The sequence below is a fragment of the Triturus cristatus genome, chromosome 2_1 (genome assembly GCF_964204655.1).
Source record: "Triturus cristatus chromosome 2_1, aTriCri1.1, whole genome shotgun sequence".
Classification (NCBI taxonomy): domain Eukaryota; kingdom Metazoa; phylum Chordata; class Amphibia; order Caudata; family Salamandridae; genus Triturus; species Triturus cristatus.
Genome location: NC_140581.1, coordinates 128,774,310 through 128,795,134, shown reverse-complemented (window position 1 = coordinate 128,795,134; position 20,825 = coordinate 128,774,310). Strand labels below are relative to the sequence as shown.

The following is a 20,825-nucleotide window of genomic DNA, read 5'->3' as shown; positions in this document are numbered from 1 at the left end:
TTTACGTCACCTCACATTTTTTTTTCACCCCGTTAAATGCCGAACTGTACAGGCTTCGATCTGATCGGTGCTTTTACAAAGGATATCTTCCCTTTCTTGGATGATGAGGTCATTCTGCTCCTCCATTTGCCGGATCTTTTTCTCGAAGGACTCCTGTTCGGCCTTGAGACGTTCCTCAGTCACTTCTTTCTCCTCGCTCACCCTTGACAAGAATACAAACAGCCAGCGTTACCAAATGATGCACAAAAGCAAGGAAGGCGAGCACCCTCTTCTAAATATCTGGAGGGGAGAATGGTGAGAGCTTCTGAATATTGACTACCACACATAGATTAAAAAATCGGTGATCCACAAATTTATAACACACAACATCCTACTTCACCCAATAGAAAGGGGTAAAACAAGTGAGATCCATTAAAGAAACAAAGAAAAATACAGCAACACGAGTGGTCTGATAACACAGTAGCAATGAAACGTCCAGTCTCTTCTACCCATGCGTAAAGCGTGTGACAGAAGGTAATTGACTGGGGTGTGGGGGGATAGTAAAGGAAAGGGAAACAAAAGAATCCTGAAGGAAGACAAGACGAAATAATTACTTACCTGTGATAAAGATCTTTCTAGTGGATCCTTTATCTACCTGTAGATTCCTCACCTATAGAATAATCCCAGGCGTCAGACTGGATCTAGAAACAAAAAAGCTCTCACATCGCCAGTAGGGGCCACTGGCTTTGTGTCGACACCAGATATGACATCAGATGACATCACAGAATCTAAATAATGCCCATCCCCGGCATAATATCAGTTTCCATCTATTTTTTTCAAGCCTTCGAGTGAATCAATGGTGTAGCATCGACATTAAGTAGTACCAAATTTATTCTTGGGATCTTATTATCACATCCATCAAACAGGGAGGTGAGTGGGTCAGTGAGGACAGCTAGACCGAGTATCCACCAGAAAAATTGTTACCGCAGGTAAGTAACTTTCTTTTGATGGATATTTTTACTTGCAGTTTCCTCACCTGTAAAATAAATTCCAAAGCAAAACTCTTCCCTGGAGGATGGTAGATTAGATGAAGAAATCCTGCAAAGTGGATCTGGCAAAGTGGTCATCCCTGAACACTTTAGAATCTAGTAAATAATGCTTGGCAAAGTGTACAGGGATGTCTGTGAAGGTGCTTTGCAGAGGTCTGATCAGGACCCTTGTGACAAGTGTCCAGAAGGAATAGGCCCCGATTCCTTCCGGAGGCTCCTTGGGGGGAGGGGGGGGGGGGGGGGGGGGGTGTACATTTTTAAAATCTACATGCCCAAGGGGCAAAAAGCTACAGAAATCTTCAAGCAGTTGCGGCTCCTCCGCTAATGCGCAGGAGCGTCGTCCCATTTCGAAGGAAAAATAAAATGACAATAACTCAAGCTTATTATAATTTTAACTTTTCCCTGCTGTGGCAGCTTTGCGGGCGGGGTTGCTCTGCTGACAGAGCAGGGGAGGAGTGGTTTGCACGAATGTTTGGCCAACAATCTCTGGCCGGCCAAACATTCATGCACACTTTGCATGTTCTCCACCCAGGTTGCATTACAGCAAAATAAAGAAAGGGTATGAGAACATGCTCTTGGAAGAAACAATAGACCGAGTGTATGGAAAATTCAAATCAAATAGATGTCAATTTGTCTGATTTTGTTCTAACCCCTGAAATGACTTCTCTTTTGAAACTAGGTTTGGGCTTTTGCCCAGTTACTAGTTGAGATTGGTATACAACAAAGGTAGATCTGTACAAATTTGTTAGACTACTTAAATTAAAAAAGTTTTTTGCTGCAAACCCAACTAAAGACTCTCATTCTACTGTGATGACCACCATGAGTGATTTGACAATACAAGATGTGTATGACACCAAAACATGACCCCATGAGTAGGACTAAGCTCCTAGAAGATTTGGAACTTAGTACAGACTGGAGTAAGGATAGTGAATTTAAGAATAAATCCAAGTGGACTCCTCAACTGGCTTCAGGGAAAAACATAGACTTTTTCATAAGGCAATGACCTATGAAATAGACTAAATTATTGAAAGAAATAAACATAGGAATCTGTTTTCATGGTGTGACAACTTGAATACACTAGAGAGACATGCCTTGAAAACTTTAAGGTTGAATGAGGATCTAATAATAAAAGAAGTGGACAAAGGAAGGAACGTAATCTTGATGAATAAGACTGATTATGACAATGAGATTATGTCTCAGCTGAACAATATGACTTTCTATGAAAAACTAGACAGGAACCCGATACAGGCATCAACATCTAAGATCAATAAGGAACTCAAACAACGGTGTGATAAGGGATTGCTTAGCAATGATGAATATTTGTACTTACTTATTGATCGCCAAAAATTCCCCTGTTTATACACCCTCGCCAAGATTTATAAAAATCCTGTGAATCCACCAGGAAGACAAATAGTGTCTGGGATAGGGGGTCCCACGGAAAGACTATCGCAATTCGTTGACACATTTTTGAGACCATATGTGCCTTCATATATACAAGATACTAAGCATATTTTGAATCTGTTAAATGATGTAACATGGGAAGCAGGGATGACTTGGTGACCATGAATGTGGTCTCCCTTGACACCAATATCCATCATGATTTGGGGTTGATGGCTTTAAGCTCCTTTTTAAACAAAAGACCTGTTGAATATCTTGGCCATACAGAAATTATACTTGCCATGACGAAATTGATACTGGAAAATAATGTGTTTCTGTTTAACAACAAATGGTACAGACAGTTACTGGGGACCGCTATGGGTTTGAGGTTCGCTCAGTCTTTTGCCAATCTCTTCATGGGATGTTTGAGGCGTAGTGGACCTGGGGCCTGAAAGGTGCACCTTGGATTGACCACATATACTATTTGGGGAGATATATCGACGACTGTCTACTAATATGGACAGGCTTTACACAAGATCTACATTTTTTTTGGCTATCTCATTTCCAATGACTATAATCTTACATTTACATTTCATAAGGACACAGCACACATTGGTGCCGATCACGATCCTGTAAAAACCGGGTACGAACCGTTGGACGGAGCAAATTCTCCGTCCGACGCGTACCCGGTCGTCAAAATGTACAAACATGGAATTACGATTCGCACGGAAACACCATTTCCGTACGAATCGTACAAAACCCCGACCGACGAAAATAAACATACAAATGCAATCCGGGAAAGCGCCGACGTGACGTCGGGACGCACGCAGCCTGCCATTCACGAACCAGGAATTACGATTCGCACCGACGTCATCCCGCACGGTGAATATTTTCCGGCTGCCAAAAACTGCCGGGAAATCAGGACGACGCGAACAAGGAGTACCTGTACGCGACGGACAGACATGGACCCGAACCTACGTGTCATCCCGGCCCTCATAGCAGTCGACCTCCTCTACAGGTTCCGACGCAGACGCCGCAGAAGGTCAGAACAACTAAGGGAGGGGTGGAAAGGGGGGGGGAAAGAGGGGGGAAAGGGGGGGGAAAGGGGAGGAAAGGGGGGAGCAGGACCAGGGGCAGGCCACAAAACTACCACCAATGTCACACAGCACACATGCCCTGGACATACATGACCCCCATGCCCTGGTCACCACGAGGGGGTGGGGGCGTGTCCAGCAAAGCCAGCGTCCGCCACAAAGGAAGTGCCTGACGACGCGAACCGGCAACACAACTATACAGGTACGTCCCGTACCCACGCCTTAAGAGCGTGGGTACGAGTCGTACCACTCCCACACCTACGTCACCCCAACAATGGCGGGACGGCTGTACCCACGTGGCAAAGGCCTGGGTACGGGTCGCACAAGCATCACATAGCGTGGGTACGGATATGTACGGACCGTACCCCCACCACCGTATGCATGGAGCGTACCCCCAACCCCAACAGTGTAAGTACGACCCGTACCCTCACCCGCATACGTCCCACCCCAACAGTGTAAGTACGACCCGTACCCTCACCCGCGTACGTATGGAGCGTACCCCCCACCCAAACAGTGTAAGTACGACCCGTACCCTCACACGCGTACGTATGGAGCGTACCCCCCACCCCAACAGTGTAAGTACGACCCATACCCTCACCCGCGTACGTATGGAGCGTACCCCCACCCCAACAGTGTAAGTACGACCCGTACCCTCACCCGCGTATGCATGGAGCGTACCCCAACAGTGTAAGTACGACCCGTACCCCCACCTCGCATGCATGAAGCGTACCCCAACAGTGCATGTACGTACCGTACCACCACCCCAACAGTGTAAGTACGACCCGTACCCCACCCGCGTACGTATGGAGCGTACTCCCACCCCAACAGTGTAAGTACGACCCGTACCCCCATGGAGCGAACCCACACACGTGTATGTACTAAGCGTACATATTGTTAAATAGGAGGGGTGTGTGCCTATCACTCCCAGCAGTGCCCAGAGTCAGGAGGGGTGGGTGCCTATCACTCCCAGCAGTGCCCAGAGTCAGGAGGGGTGTGTGCAGAGTCCTCCCAGCAGTGCCCAGAGTCAGGAGGGGTGTGTGCAGAGTCCTCCCAGCAGTGCCCAGAGGCAGGAGGGGTGGGTGCCTATCACTCCCAGCAGTGCCCAGAGTCAGGAGGGGTGTGTGCAGAGTCCTCCCAGCAGTGCCCAGAGGCAGAAGGGGTGTGTGCAGAGTCCTCCCAGCAGTGCCCAGAGTCAGGAGTGGTGGGTGCCTATCACTCCCAGCAGTGCCCAGAGTCAGGAGGGGTGTGAGCAGAGTCCTCCCAGCAGTGCCCAGAGTCAGGAGGGGTGGGTGCCTATCACTCCCAGCAGTGCCCAGAGTCAGGAGGGGTGGGTGCCTATCACTCCCAGCAGTGCCCAGAGTCAGGAGGGGTGTGTGCAGAGTCAAATGTCAAATGTCAAGGTACTTATAGAGCACATTGTCACCAGACGGCCACCTTGCGGTGTCGCCTTTGCGGTTTCCTGGCGCTGATACTCATACCGCTGTGGAACCCCTCCTGGCTTTCCCTGTGAAGTGTCCACTCCTGGGCACCCCCAGGGTGAAGCCAGGCATCCTTAGCGCTGTTGTAGCGCTGTGTGAAGAGTCCTCCCAGCAGTGCCCAGAGTCAGGAGGGGTGGGTGCAGAGTCCTCCCAGCAGTGCCCAGAGGCAGGAGGGGTGGGTGCAGAGTCCTCCCAGCAGTGCCCAGAGTCAGGAGGGGTGGGTGCCTATCACTCCCAGCAGTGCCCAGAGTCAGGAGGGGTGTGTGCAGAGTCCTCCCAGCAGTGCCCAGAGGCAGGAGGGGTGTGTGCAGAGTCCTCCCAGCAGTGCCCAGAGTCAGCAGGGGTGTGTGCAGAGTCCTCCCAGCAGTGCCCAGAGTCAGGAGGGGTGGGTGCAGAGTCCTCCCAGCAGTGCCCAGAGGCAGGAGGGGTGTGTGCAGAGTCCTCCAAGCAGTGCCCAGAGTCAGGAGGGGTGTGTGCAGAGTCCTCCCAGCAGTGCCCAGAGGCAGGAGGGGTGGGTGCCTATCACTCCCAGCAGTGCCCAGAGTCAGGAGGGGTGGGTGCCTATCACTCCCAGCAGTGCCCAGAGTCAGGAGGGGTGTGTGCAGAGTCCTCCCAGCAGTGCCCAGAGGCAGGAGGGGTGGGTGCAGAGTCCTCCCAGCAGTGCCCAGAGTCAGGAGGGGTGGGTGCCTATCACTCCCAGCAGTGCCCAGAGTCAGGAGGGGTGTGTGCAGAGTCCTCCCAGCAGTGCCCAGAGGCAGGAGGGGTGTGTGCAGAGTCCTCCCAGCAGTGCCCAGAGGCAGGAGGGGTGTGTGCAGAGTCCTCCCAGCAGTGCCCAGAGGCAGGAGGAGTGGGTGCCTATCACTCCCAGCAGTGCCCAGAGTCAGGAGGGGTGTGTGCAGAGTCCTCCCAGCAGTGCCCAGAGTCAGGAGGGGTGGGTGCAGAGTCCTCCCAGCAGTGCCCAGAGGCAGGAGGGGTGGGTGCCTATCACTCCCAGCAGTGCCCAGAGTCAGGAGGGGTGGGTGCCTATCACTCCCAGCAGTGCCCAGAGTCAGGAGTGGTGTGTGCAGAGTCCTCCCAGCAGTGCCCAGAGTCAGGAGGGGTGGGTGCCTATCACTCCCAGCAGTGCCCAGAGTCAGGAGGGGTGTGTGCAGAGTCCTCCCAGCAGTGCCCAGAGTCAGGAGGGGTGTGTGCAGAGTCCTCCCAGCAGTGCCCAGAGTCAGGAGGGGTCGGTGCCTATCACTCCCAGCAGTGCCCAGAGTCAGGAGGGGTGTGTGCAGAGTCCTCCCAGCAGTGCCCAGAGTCAGGAGGGGTGGGTGCAGAATCCTCCCAGCAGTGCCCAGAGGCAGGAGGGGTGGGTGCAGAGTCCTCCCAGCAGTGCCCAGAGGCAGAAGGGGTGTGTGCAGAGTCCTCCCAGCAGTGCCCAGAGTCAGGAGGGGTGGGTGCCTATCACTCCCAGCAGTGCCCAGAGTCAGGAGGGGTGTGTGCAGAGTCCTCCCAGAAGTGCCCAGAGGAAGGAGGGGTGTGTGCAGAGTCCTCCCAGCAGTGCCCAGAGGCAGGAGGGGTGTGTGCAGAGTCCTCCCAGCAGTGCCCAGAGGCAGGAGGGGTGTGTGCAGAGTCCTCCCAGCAGTGCCCAGAGTCAGGAGGGGTGGGTGCCTATCACTCCCAGCAGTGCCCAGAGTCAGGAGGGGTGGGTGCAGAGTCCTCCCAGCAGTGCCCAGAGGCAGGAAGGGTGGGTGCAGAGTCCTCCCAGCAGTGCCCAGAGGCAGAAGGGGTGTGTGCATAGTCCTCCCAGCAGTGCCCAGAGTCAGGAGGGGTGGGTGCCTATCACTCCCAGCAGTGCCCAGAGTCAGGAGGGGTGTGTGCAGAGTCCTCCCAGCAGTGCCCAGAGGCAGGAGGGGTGTGTGCAGAGTCCTCACAGCAGTGCCCAGAGTCAGGAGGGGTGGGTGCAGAGTCCTCCCAGCAGTGCCCAGAGTCAGGAGGGGTGGGTGCCTATCACTCCCAGCAGTGCCCAGAGTCAGGAGGGGTGTGTGCAGAGTCCTCCCAGCAGTGCCCAGAGGCAGGAGGGGTGGGTGCCTATCACTCCCAGCAGTGCCCAGAGTCAGGAGGGGTGGGTGCCTATCACTCCCAGCAGTGCCCAGAGTCAGGAGGGGTGTGTGCAGAGTCCTCCCAGCAGTGCCCAGAGTCAGGAGGGGTGTGTGCAGAGTCCTCCCAGCAGTGCCCAGAGTCAGGAGGGGTCGGTGCCTATCACTCCCAGCAGTGCCCAGAGTCAGGAGGGGTGTGTGCAGAGTCCTCCCAGCAGTGCCCAGAGTCAGGAGGGGTGGGTGCAGAGTCCTACCAGCAGTGCCCAGAGGCAGGAGGGGTGGGTGCAGAGTCCTCCCAGCAGTGCCCAGAGGCAGAAGGGGTGTGTGCAGAGTCCTCCCAGCAGTGCCCAGAGTCAGGAGGGGTGGGTGCCTATCACTCCCAGCAGTGCCCAGAGTCAGGAGGGGTGTGTGCAGAGTCCTCCCAGAAGTGCCCAGAGGAAGGAGGGGTGTGTGCAGAGTCCTCCCAGCAGTGCCCAGAGTCAGGAGGGGTGTGTGCAGAGTCCTCCCAGCAGTGCCCAGAGTCAGGAGGGGTGTGTGCAGAGTCCTCCCAGCAGTGCCCAGAGGCAGGAGGGGTGGGTGCCTATGACTCCCAGCAGTGCCCAGAGTCAGGAGGGGTGGGTGCCTATCACTCCCAGCAGTGCCCAGAGTCAGGAGGGGTGTGTGCAGAGTCCTCCCAGCAGTGCCCAGAGTCAGGAGGGGTGGGTGCCTATCACTCCCAGCAGTGCCCAGAGTCAGGAGGGGTGGGTGCCTATCACTCCCAGCAGTGCCCAGTGTCAGGAGGGGTGTGTGCAGAGTCCTCCCAGCAGTGCCCAGAGGCAGGAGGGGTGGGTGCCTATCACTCCCAGCAGTGCCCAGAGTCAGGAGGGGTGGGTGCCTATCACTCCCAGCAGTGCCCAGAGTCAGGAGGGGTGTGTGCAGAGTCCTCCCAGCAGTGCCCAGAGGCAGGAGGGGTGGGTGCAGAGTCCTCCCAGCAGTGCCCAGAGTCAGGAGGGGTGGGTGCCTATCACTCCCAGCAGTGCCCAGAGTCAGGAGGGGTGTGTGCAGAGTCCTCCCAGCAGTGCCCAGAGGCAGGAGGGGTGTGTGCAGAGTCCTCCCAGCAGTGCCCAGAGGTAGGAGGGGTGTGTGCAGAGTCCTCCCAGCAGTGCCCAGAGGCAGGAGGGGTGGGTGCCTTTCACTCCCAGCAGTGCCCAGAGGCAGGAGGGGTGGGTGCAGAGTCCTCCCAGCAGTGCCCAGAGGCAGGAGGGGTGTGTGCAGAGTCCTCCCAGCAGTGCCCAGAGGCAGGAGGGGTGTGTGCAGAGTCCTCCCAGCAGTGCCCAGAGGCAGGAGGGGTGTGTGCAGAGTCCTCCCAGCAGTGCCCAGTCACAAGAGGGGTGTGTGCCTAACACTCACAGCAGTGCCCATGGAACGCAAAGGGTGGAGTAGCCACAGATACCATGCCCACAAATTTCAGTCAGGTGCACAAAGACCCTGCAGTACATGTACCACATGTGTGCGAGGCTGGGAGTATACGCATGCATAGCGCAGAAAAGAAAACATGTACACATGAAGTCATGTCAATAGTCCACATACACAAGTACAATGACTACTGTTGGAGCCGGCCTCGTGGCGTGGTCCTGTTCCCCCTCGCTAAGCCGCACGAGGTCCCATGCACCTCGTGGCTCCTCAATTTTGGATTGTACGTGACTCTACGTAACCACCTACGTGACCCCGCTCCACCCGGCCTCGGTCCCAGCGAGGCCCGACATCGGGGCGCCAGCCCCTGGCCAGGGGGATACCACGTGAACACCTCCCCACTCCCGGCGGAGGGCAGTATCGATGGGACCCCTAACCGTCCTTCCACACCTAGGTGTGATCGCCCCACAGCTCTCTTGGGCCTGGCGCCTCTCCTGCTGGGCGTCTGGCCGCTCCCGACCCGGCCTCTTCGCCCTCCCCCCCCCCCCCCGGCGCAAGGGTCCGGACATCAAAGGGCTCCAGACCTATATCTGGGGCGACTCGGCAACAAGACGGCAGTTGTATCCCGGAGTTAAGAGCCCTGCTGATCGGATCGCGGCTGACCCTACGGAGAAAGACTCATCCTGAAACCACACTCTGAGCCCTGCTGACGACGTCGCGGCTCCATCGTGCTTAAAAGACCTTCACGAACCTTTGGGGCCCTGCTGACGCTGTCGCGGCCCGACCTTGTTGAACTTACCATCAGAGCCCAGCTGACCTCGTCGCGGCTCGACCGAAGCGGACCTACCACCGGAGCCCTGCGGACTGTGTCGCGGCTCGACCCAAGCGGAACTACCACCCGAGCCCTGCAGACAACGTCGCGGCTCCCCACGTCAGAGCTGCTTGAGGCCAGCCCACAAGGTCTGGCGCAGAGCCTCCCCGTACCAGGCTGGTACTAAGACTGTCCCGCTACCCTACCCCCACAAAGACATTGAGACTCTTTCTGGATCACTCGATCCCCCTGTAAATATATTGAATGTGCTACCATTGATAAAGTACCAAGATAAGCCACTGATACGGAGTCCTGTGTAGTGGTGTTACTGGGCCTAGTACGATCACAGGAGAAGGACCTCTCCTAGGAGGCTTCTCGGCGGCGCTCGGCTATAACTTTGCGGTAGGAAGGTGCCCCGGAGTAGTCCCCCCGACTCCCCGGTGGTCCTCCCTCCAACATTTGGTGGCCAGCGACAGGATCCGAGCCAGACGCAATCGTACAGGCAAGTAACGCACCCACTACCTAACCAGACGGAAAGAAGGGAACCATGAACGGCCAAGAAGCAACCGTGGCCGCAACCTTCCAGCCGGAAAGGCTGGAAGAATACACCCACAAAGTACTGAAACAATTCTGCAAGGACAAAGGGATCCCAACCACAGGATTGGGCACCAAGGAAGAAATGCAGAAAGCCCTGAAAGCCTGGGCAGAATCCAAGACCACTCCACCCCGAGCAGAAGGGACCTCGGCCCGGGACGGAAACCTGCCACCGACCATAACCCCGACAGATGAGGGGCGAAGCATCCCGGAAGCCGGCCTATCCCACGAAGAAATGCAAGAACGGGAGAGGGTCCGGACACACGAAATGGACCTCGCACGACTCCGGCTGGACGGCGAACTCCTGCTGGCGGAGAAGAAACTAGCCTTGGAGCAACTACGGCTGCAGGAGGAAATCGAAGAAAAAAAACGGCATCGAGAACTAGAGGAGAAACGGCTAACCCTCGAGCACGAGAGGGGCCTCAAGGAACTCGAACTGAAATCCAAAACGGGGGAGACCAGCACCCCCGGGGCCCGGGACGCTCTGCCACTGCCCGAGCCAAAGGTTCATATCCCCAAGGATGTCGTCAAGGAATACTACAAAAACGACGACATCCAGCAGTGGTTCCGAGCCTACGAGGTAGCCATGACCTCCCATCGGGTACCCCGGAAGGATTGGGGTGCCGGCCTATGGGGGAGGTTCCTCAGCGAGGGCCGGGATACCCTGCTGCAACTCCCCGACGCGGTGATGACATCATACGACCACATGAAAGAAGCCCTACTCACACGCTACGGACTATCAGCCGAGATGTACCGGCAGCGCTTCCGGGACTGCAAGAAGCTCCCCGGTACCACATGGGTCGAATACGTGGACTTCTTCAGCCGGGCCTTTGAAGGGTGGATAAAAGGGAGCAAGGTCACCTCGTACAACGAACTGTTCGACCTCATTGTCTGGGAGCACCTCGCCAACAACTGCTTTGTGGAACTAAGGCAACACCTCCTGGACAGTAAGCTGACCGAGCCCCGGAAGCTCGCCGCCGAAGCCGACCGATGGGGCAACACCCGGGTCCCCCGGAACCCCGTGGGGGACGACCAACGGAGTACCACGGGACCTCCTCGCCAGCGGGGCGGAGGAGGGGGGTCCCACCGCAGTCGAGAATTCCCGGCCGGGCCGCCCAGAAGCCCGCCACGAGGCCAAGCCGCCAACCACACGTCCCCGACCCAGGTCCGAAGGGGGACCCCCATCGCCAGGCCTGGACCCCGACCAACAGTGACCTGCTTCGGCTGCCAACAGACAGGCCACTATGCGAGCGACCCGGCCTGCCCCGTGAACCTACGGAACGGGACCGCTGGGCCCCCTCCCCGACAAATCGCCGCCGCAGCCCTGGGGGAAGGAGAGGAAGAGGAGGAAAACCGCGAGGACGGGTCCCCCGAGTGGGAACCAGCTGCCATGTCACTCGTATGCCTGGGCTCCCGAGAAATGGTGCCCCGAGCTGCCATCCCAAGCAACACCCAGAAGTACCAGCAGTGGGTCACCATCAATGGACAACGGGCCGAAGCCCTCCGGGACACTGGGGCCAGTGTGACCGCTGTCCGCTGCCACCTGGTGACCCCCGAACAAATCCTGCCGCATGTCCTATTCCCTGTCCGGATCGCGGACAACACCGAGAGCATGTGCTGGATGGCCAGGATCCCCTTCGAGTGGGGAGGAGTGTCAGGCACTCTAAAAGTAACTGTCCGCGACGACGCCCCAGTGGACTGCCTCTTGGGGAACGACCTAGAGAGCTCTCCCTGGGCACAGGTGGAGCGCCGAGAGCATCTGGGGATGCTAGGGCTGCCCGAGTGGGCCTGCGCCACCACCCGGTCCATGACCGCCCATCCAGCCGCTGCCGCGGCCCCCGACAAGCCTACGGGTCAAGAACTGCCACCCTCCTCCGGCACGGAGGAACCTGTCGATGAGGCCGGCCCACCCGAACTTTCCCCCGACGAGGCCGCCTCCCTCAGCGAGATCCCCGAGCTGGCCCAGTGGCGCCACGACGGGGGCCCCACCCGCGAACAATTCCAGCAAGAGCAGAAGGCCTGCCCGTCCCTTGAGGGGGCCCGACAACAAGCGGCCGCCCAGGCCTCGGGGGACCCCACGGGAACCCACTGGATCTATTGGGACAATGACTTGTTGTATAGCGAGCAGAAAGTCGCCGAACTGGGAGCCGGCCGGGTGTTGGTGGTTCCCCTCCGATTCCGAGAGTTCCTCCTGAACCTGGCGCATGACGTGCCCCTCGCCGGACACCTCGGGCGAGACAAAACTTACAGCCGCCTAGAGACCCATTTCTATTGGCCCCGAATGCGGAGAGACGTGGACCACCACTGCCGGTCCTGCCAGACCTGCCAGGCTAGCGAAAAGACTGGGGGTCGAATCAAGGCCCCCCTCCAACCGTTTCCAGCCGTCCACACCCCGTTCGAACAAGTAGGGATCGACATCGTGGGGCCCCTCGACCCCCGAACCGCCCTGGGACACCGCTTCATCCTGGTACTGGTCGACCACGCCACCCGATACCCCGAGGCCATCCCCCTCCGCACTGTGACAGCTCCAGTGGTGGGCCGGGCCCTGATGGGCATCTTCTCCAGGGTGGGGTTCCCCCGAGAAGTGGTGAGCGACAGGGGTATGAACTTTATTTCGAAATACATGTGATCCCTCTGGCAACAATGTGGGGTCACCTACAAATTCACCACCCCTAACCACCCCCAGGGGAACGGACTGGTCGAGCGGTTCAACAGAACTCTGAAGGGGATGATCAAGGGCCTGGAAGAGCCCCTGAGGAGGAGATGGGACGTCCTGCTGCCCTGCCTCCTGTTCGCCTATCGAGAGGTACCACAGAAATCCCTGGGCTTCAGCCCCTTCGAACTGTTGTATGGGCACCCTGTCCGAGGGCCCCTCAGCCTGGTCAAGGAGGGCTGGGAGGCGAACGTCCAAGATGCCCCCCCCGACGTCTACCGGTACCTCCTGACCCTGCGGAACCAGACTCGGAAGTTCCGGGCCCTGGCAGAAGCCAACCTCGAAGCCAGCCAAGAGGACATGAAACGCTGGTATGACGAAAATGCCTCGACCATCGAGTTCGAGCCGGGCCAGCAAGTCTGGGTCATGTCGCCCGTGGACCCCTGCGCCCTGCAGGACAAGTGGACCGGGCCCTTCAAGGTGGTTGAGAGGAAGAGCCCTATCACCTACCTGGTCGACATGGAGTCCCCGAGGAACCCCCTCCGGGTCCTACACGCCAACCGGCTCAAGCCTCACTTTGCCCGAAGTGAACTAAGCCTGCTGCTGGCTACCGACGATGGGGGCGAAAGCGACTCCGAGCCCCTACCAGACCTCCTGGGGTCCTCGGGCCAAGACGGCTCCTTGGAGGGCGTCCACCTCTCTGCCACCCTGACTCCAGAACAGCGCCATGACTGCCGGAAGCTGCTGCAACCCTTCGCTGCCCTCTTCTCTCTCACGCCCGGGGTGACCCCCTGGTGCGTCCACGACGTGGACACCGGGGACAGCCCCCCTGCGCGCCTACAGAGTACCCGACCGAGTCCGAGCCTGCATACAGACCGAGGTCTCCAAGATGCTCGCCCTCGGAGTCATTGAGCCATCCGACAGCCCGTGGGCCAGCCCTGTGGTCTTGGTGCCGAAGGCCGCCGCCCCCGGCACCCCCCCGGAACTCAGATTTTGTGTAGACTACCGGGGCCTGAACGCAGTCACCAAGACCGATGCCCACCCCCTGCCACGGGCAGACGAGCTGATCGATCGCTTAGGGGCCGCCCGCTACCTAAGCACCTTTGATCTCACCGCTGGGTACTGGCAGATCAAGCTCACCCCCGGCGCCCAGGAACGATCCGCTTTTTCCACCCCCGATGGGCACTACCACTTTCGGGTGATGCCCTTCGGTATGAAGAACGCCCCAGCGACCTTCCAGAGGCTGGTGAACAAGGTCCTGGTCGGGCTAGAAGCTTTCAGCGCGGCCTACCTCGACGACATTGCCGTCTTCAGCAACCACTGGGCCGCGCACCTAGGACACCTCGGAGAAGTCCTGGCCGCTCTCCAAAGGGCCGGGCTCACGATTAAGGCCAGCAAGTGCCAGATCGGTCAAGGATCTGTGACCTATCTGGGCCATCAGGTGGGGAGTGGCCAGGTGGCGCCCCTCCAGTTAAAGGTCGATGCCATCCAGGCGTGGGAGCCCCCCACAACCCAAACCCCTGTCCGGGCCTTCTTAGGCCTCACAGGCTACTACCGGCGATTTATTAAGGATTATGGCAGTATTGTGGGGCCCCTCACGGAGCTCACCTCCAAGAAACAGCCCAAGGCAGTGCACTGGACGCCCCGCTGTCAGACCGCTTTTGAAGCCCTCAAGGCGGCCATGTGCGCTGCCCCTGTGCTACAGGCCCCTGACTACAGCAAGGAATTTGTGGTTCAGACCAATGCCTCGGGGGTCGGGCGGTCCTCTCCCAGATGGACAACGAGGGCCTCGACCGACCTGTGGCCTTCATCAGCCGCCGACTGCTGCCACGAGAACAGAGGTGGAGCACCATCGAGCGGGAAGCCTTCGCTGTGGTATGGGCTCTCAAGAAGCTCCGGCCCTACCTTTTCAGCACCCACTTCAGAGTCCAAACTGACCACCGGCCCTTGCGGTGGCTAATGCAAATGCGGGGCGAGAACCCCAAGTTGTTGCGATGGTCCATCTCGCTGCAAGGGATGGACTTCACCGTGGAGCACCGGCCCGCCAACGACCACGCCAATGCCGACGGCCTGTCCAGATTCTTCCGCCTCGGCGAGGAGAACCCCCAAGGAGATGGGTGACTCTCCCTGCCTTCAGCTGGGGGGGGGACGCGTGTTGGAGCCGGCCTCGTGGCATGGTCCTGTTCCCCCTCGCTAAGCCGCACAAGGTCCCATGCACCTCGGGGCTCCTCTATTTTGGATTGTACGTGACTCTACGTAACCACCTACGTGACCCCGCTCCACCCGGCCTCGGTCCCAGCGAGGCCCGACATCAGGGCGCCAGCCCCTGGCCATGGGGATACCACGTGAACACCTCCCCACTCCCGGCGGAGGGCAGTATCGATGGGACCCCCAACCGTCCTTCCACACCTAGGTGCGATCGCCCCACAGCTCTCTTGGGCCTGGCGCCTCTCCTGCTGGGCGTCTGGCCGCTCCCGACCCGGCCTCTTCGCCCCCCCCGGGCGCAAGGGTCCGGACATCAAATGGCTCCAGACCTATATCTGGGGCGACTCGGCAACAAGACGGCAGTTGTATCCCGGAGTTAAGAGCCCTGCTGATCGGATCGCGGCTGACCCTAAGGAGAAAGACTCATCCTGAAACCACACTCTGAGCCCTGCTGACGACGTCGCGGCTCCATCGTGCTTAAAAGACCTTCACGAACCTTTGGGGCCCTGCTGACGCTGTCGCGGCCCGACCTTGTTGAACTTACCATCAGAGCCCAGCTGACCTCGTCACGGCTCGACCGAAGCGGACCTACCACCGGAGCCCTGCGGACTGTGTCGCGGCTCGACCCAAGCGGAACTACCACCCGAGCCCTGCAGACACCGTCGCGGCTCCCCACGTCCGAGCTGCTTGAGGCCAGCCCACAAGGTCTGGCGCAGAGCCTCCCCGTACCAGGCTGGTACTAAGACTGTCCCGCTACCCTACCCCCACAAAGACATTGAGACTCTTTCTGGATCACTCGATCCCCTTGTAAATATATTGAATGTGCTACCATTGATAAAGTACCAAGATAAGCAACTGATACGGAGTCCTGTGTAGTGGTGTTACTGGGCCTAGCACGATCACAGGAGAAGGACCTCTCCTAGGAGGCTTCTCGGCGGCGCTCGGCTATAACTTTGCGGTAGGAAGGTGCCCCGGAGTAGTCCCCCTGACTGCCCAGTGGTCCTCCCTCCAACAACTACCAAGAATGCCACGAATGATGCAGGTGGAGACATTGCTCAGCATGCATGTGCAAAGTAGAAGGAGTCCGTCACACACCCAGCTAATGTACACACAGCTCAGCGCTAAATATTGGGAACACCCTGCAGGGAAGATGGCAGGGTACACAGAGGAAGGAATACACCTTTGGACAATTTCACCATGCAGCAACTGCTTACATGAACACAGAAACCTAGCTAACACCGTGTGATGGCACACAGATCCCAGGGTCCCCCCTATGACCAGCACACTACTACATTTCCCACACACCCAACACATGAACACCACCCAAAATCATGTAGCAGCCCCACCAACAGCAATATCAGAAAAGCAGTTGTGTTCAAAGGAAACAAAAATGGCTTTAATCAGCATGATCAAAGATTGTTTGTTCGTAGAAAGTTCAATATTTACAAAGCCCATAGGGCAGTCCAGAAGTCAGAGCTGGATGGGGGACACAGTGGGATGCGTGTCCCCTAGCTTGCCTGCACAGTTACATTCCGTCGTCTTCCACAGGGGTGAGGGCATCATGTGGGGGGGAAGAAACAGGCACCGCAGGGACAGGAGGGTGAAGGGTAGGTGTCGTGGGTGCAGGGATGGAGGACTCCACCACAGGGGGTGGGGCAGGGCCAAAGGCGGAGGCCAGGATCTCGCTGCACACCTTAGCAAGGTCCTCTAGGGAATCCCCTGCACCCGAAGGAACCACAGGCCCCAAGGAGGGGGGGGGGGGCGGGGTCAGAGGGATGGTTCGCAGCGCCACTGGGGGAGGGTGTAGACAGGGGGGGGAATCAACCACCCTGACCGAGGACTTCCTTGACCGCTTGCGTGGTGGTGTCACTGTGGGGCTCAGGGACAGAGCGGCCATGAAGGAGTCTTTGGGGGAGATGTGGCCAGGAGAGCTGAGGGGAGGGGATTTGGAGGGAGTGGATTGGGTGGAATGCGGACTCCCACTCTGGCTGCGTGTCACATGTTTGCCCCCTGACCCAGTGGGTGTGCCTACTTCACCCTGTGTGTGCGTGTCAGGAGGTGTGCGGTGGACCTTCCCTGCTGGTGTGGTGCCTGTGTGTGTTGTGGTGGGTGCATGCTGACGTCTGGGTGTACGTGGGACAGGCATGGGAGTGGGAAGTGTGGATGGGGCAGGGGTAGGGGGTGGGACGTAACACTGCAGGAGACCCACTGCTGCAGTCAGTGTCGAGTCTATCGACCTCAGCAAGCTGCGTTGGTCAGCCTGCGATGAATGAATGCCCTCCAAGTATGCCTCCATTTTTATTTATTTTATTTAAGGATTTGTAAAGCGCCTGGTGACCCGGAGGCATCCCCGCGCTGTAAGTGCTTGAATTGGCCGAGAAGGGAAGGGAAGACTTATTTCGGGAAAAGCAAAGTTTTAAGCTGCTTGCGAAAGCGCGAGTAGCAGGATTCCAACCGCAAGCTGCGGGGAAGCGAATTCCAGCGAGTGGCTGCCTTTACGGAGAAACGACGGCCTCCAGCACGCACCCTCCTAAACTTGGGAACAATTGCCAGTCGTTCGTTGTCCGAGCGCAGAGATCTCGGGGCTTTATACGGGGTAACCATATCTCCTAGGATCGAAGGGCCTTGTCCATTGAGGAGCTTGTAAGCGATGCACATTGCCTTAAACTCAATCCTCTCTCGCACTGGCAACCAGTGTAGAGCCTTAAGCGCAGGTTTGGCAGAGGTTCTGGAAGGGAGGCCCATCAGCATCCGGGCAGCCGCATTTTGGGTTCGTTGTAGCTTGCCCAGCGTAGCTTCAGGGGCTCCTAGGTAGACAGCATTGCAGTAGTCCAATCGTGCAAGAACCAATCCTTGAACCAGGAGTTTCCTGGATTGAGGGGGGAAGCAAAGGAAGGATCTTGCGGACTGATCGCATAAGTCCAAAGCAAGTTCCAGCTGTTTTAGTTGCCTGAGTTTTCATTGATGAGTCCGGTTCGAGCCAGACCCCAAGACTCTTGATTTCTTTCTTAGGGGCGGGAACCTCACCCATAATATCGGGCCAGACAGATGATGGAATTGCTGACCACTTCTTGCCCATCAGCATGACTTCTGTTTTGGACCCATTAAGTTTGAGTGAGGACTCGCACATCCAGAGATGGATTTTCTGGAGGCAGTGCAGGAGATTATCTGGGCATTGGTCAAGATGTGAGAGAGAGACTACCAATTGAGTGTCGTCCGCATAACTCACAATCTTGATGCCGAAGGGGGCAACTACATCCTCCAGAGGGGCCATATATGCGTTAAAAAGAGTGGGACTAAGTGAGGAACCCTGAGGAACCCCACTGGTCAAAGGAAAAGAGTCAGAACGGGAGTTGCCATCCCAGACCTGGAACGAACGGCCCGACAGGAATGACTCTATCCAGGCCAACGCAGTGCCCCCGAGTCCTGCCCTGGCCAGCCGGTGGAGCAAGACACGGTGATTCACCGTGTCAAAGGCTGCACTAAGGTCCAGGAGGATCACTGCCACTGACCCCCCTGAGTCCAAAATGCACCTTGCCTCCTCGATGACGGCGAGGAGGGCAGTGTCCGTACCTTGGCCAGGGCGAAACCCCGTTTGGGAACGTCGCAGCAGATTGTTAGATTCCAGAAACATGTTGTGCAGCACTTGGCTGTGGCCATGGAGGACATTAAGGATCGCAGCCTGACCAACCTGCAACTGCCGCTGGATGTCCACAGACTTGGCATTGGCGGCAGCAGTGGAGACAGGGGCAGGGGGTGCGGTGCCTGGCAGGAAGGAGACATGTGGTGACCGGGCACGTTGGGAAGGGACAAGAGCAAGTGGGAGGCGGCTGATGGCAATGGAGGGGGCGGGGCGAGATGTAGTGCCGCTGTCAGCTGCTGGTGCAGCCGCCGCCCACTCGGAGAGATCATCCTCGGACCCGTCAGCTTCATACTCTGTTGTGCCAGTCGACAGGTCCCCGGCTTCACTCTCCTCCGCCTCAGTCCCACTTGATGTGCCAGCCCCGATGTCACCGCTGGCACTGGTGCTCGGTCCCTCTGCTCCGTCTGTGCCCATGTCTCCCTCTGTGTCCCCTGACGATGCTGTGGGCAGGGTGAAGAGACAGAAATTAATCATACACCTGTATACATATGTCACATGAGTCCAATCTACATAGGTCACAGTGCATAGCCTGAAACAAAAGAAGAGTTACATCTACAAAACAAGGTACATATGTAGGGCATGCAAGACACAGTTGTTTGACCCACCATGCCACCGAAAAACTATGGAGAGCACGACACAATAGCAAATGAGATGGAATGGAATTTTGACTGAGGAGCAAGGCCCTGGGGACAATCCAGCACTGCATCTGCACCACACAGCGTGGCAGGAAATAGGGATGAGCAGGGACCATATCCAGGAACAAGAGGCACATGCAGCATAGGTTATACTGAAAACATGCCCACCATGACTGGCCCACTGCACCTTGAGTGCATGTCCAGACAAACATCACACACTGGCCAGTCCTAGCAAGGAGATATCAGGTTGTGACATGAAGGCCATGCCCGCACCACCCACCCCCTACATGAGACTATTATTTGGAGACACAGGAAGCACTTACATCCCTTAGTCTGGGTGAAATACACATGGGATGCAACAAATCAAGGTTGCACACAAAATACCCAAGGTGCGCCTGTCCAAATAATTATGTACAAATGGGCATCATCAGATGATTGTAACAAGACACACAGGCAATGTCCACCGTGAGTATGAACAAGGAAAATCAGGTCAGGCTGTACAGTGGACACTTGTACTACATTTCACGTCAATATACATTTGGCCAGGGGACAATGGCACAGAGCACAACCTATGCTGTAGACAGAGAGATTGTCGACATATTCGGATTACACACATGATACCTCGGAAAATATGCCCCTGGGGACAGTACTGGCCACACAACTCCATGCCCCTGAATGGGAATGACTGCAACACACGCTACCATCTCCGCACTATGCGTACCGCACACTCATGCACATCATGTCACAGGCCACCACATAGGACATGCGTGCTGTAAGGCCTCACACTTGAGAGACTAACTCCCATGTCTGGACTCAGCATTAGTGCCAACTGACATGGAACCCACAAGACCAGAACTGGACAGGGCACAGGCAAGGTCCCAAAACCTGTTACACACCACCCCCACACATGATGCTGCAGGCATTGTACACGTGGAGAAGGTGCCAGGCTACATAACCTTGTGACGGAGTGACTTCACACAGACCAGGGAACACATTGCAAGGAGGGGAAGGGAGGCAGGAGAGCACTGCAATACTGTGGGTAACAGGATCTGCACAGCACCATTAAACCCTGGCAGTGCATCCATGGAACAGTGCACTTACAAATGCTGGTGAAACACAACAAACACACATGTACCTACCCCCTTCCTGCTGCTGCATCTCCTGTAAGCGCCTGTCCAAGTCTGGAAATACCACCGCCAGCACACGCTTGTGGATGTGGGAGAGACGGCGGCGCCCGCGGTTCTTATGGCTCTCAGGTGAGTCCCCCAGCAGGACCCGTGCGATCCTCCGCGTCCAGCACCGGATATCCTGCCAGCGTTTCCTCACCTGGGACAGGCGCCGCTTCCGACCATCCGCACTCCTCACGGCACTGACGGCGGTCAGCCAGATCTGCTCCTTGGCAGAGGCGCCTACCTGTGAGGATGAACAAGTGACACTACATCAATACACCTGCAACATGTCACAGAGACACATATGAGAACAAATTAGCTGGTTACAACAAGGCATGTCATGCAGCCAACGCATTGCACCTTTGCCATAGGGACATACTCCTCTGGGGAAGGGCAAAAGCAGTACGTGCCAGTGAAAGTACACAGGTAGAATGTGGGCAAAGACAAAATCAATTATAAAGGCTCACACTGTGCATCACACCCACCCCTCCTGACTCTGGGCACTGCTGGGAGTGATAGGCACCCACCCCTCCTGTCTCTGGGCACTGCTGGGAGGACTCTGCACCCACCCCTCCTGTCTCTGGGCACTGCTGGGAGGACTCTGCACCCACCCATCCTGTCTCTGGGCACTGCTGGGAGTGATAGGCACCCACCCCTCCTGTCTC

General features: G+C 57.3%; 1 protein-coding gene across 1 annotated transcript in view; it reads right to left on the bottom strand.

The window, feature by feature from the left end:
* Positions 1–20,825, bottom strand: part of KIAA1328 (KIAA1328 ortholog) — an 887,260-nt gene that overhangs the window by 741,006 nt on the left and 125,429 nt on the right. Inside the window, exon 5 of the mRNA XM_085628933.1 lies at positions 87–202. Within this exon, the coding sequence (XP_085485059.1) occupies positions 87–202 (116 nt within the window). The remainder of the gene's footprint in view (positions 1–86; positions 203–20,825) is intronic.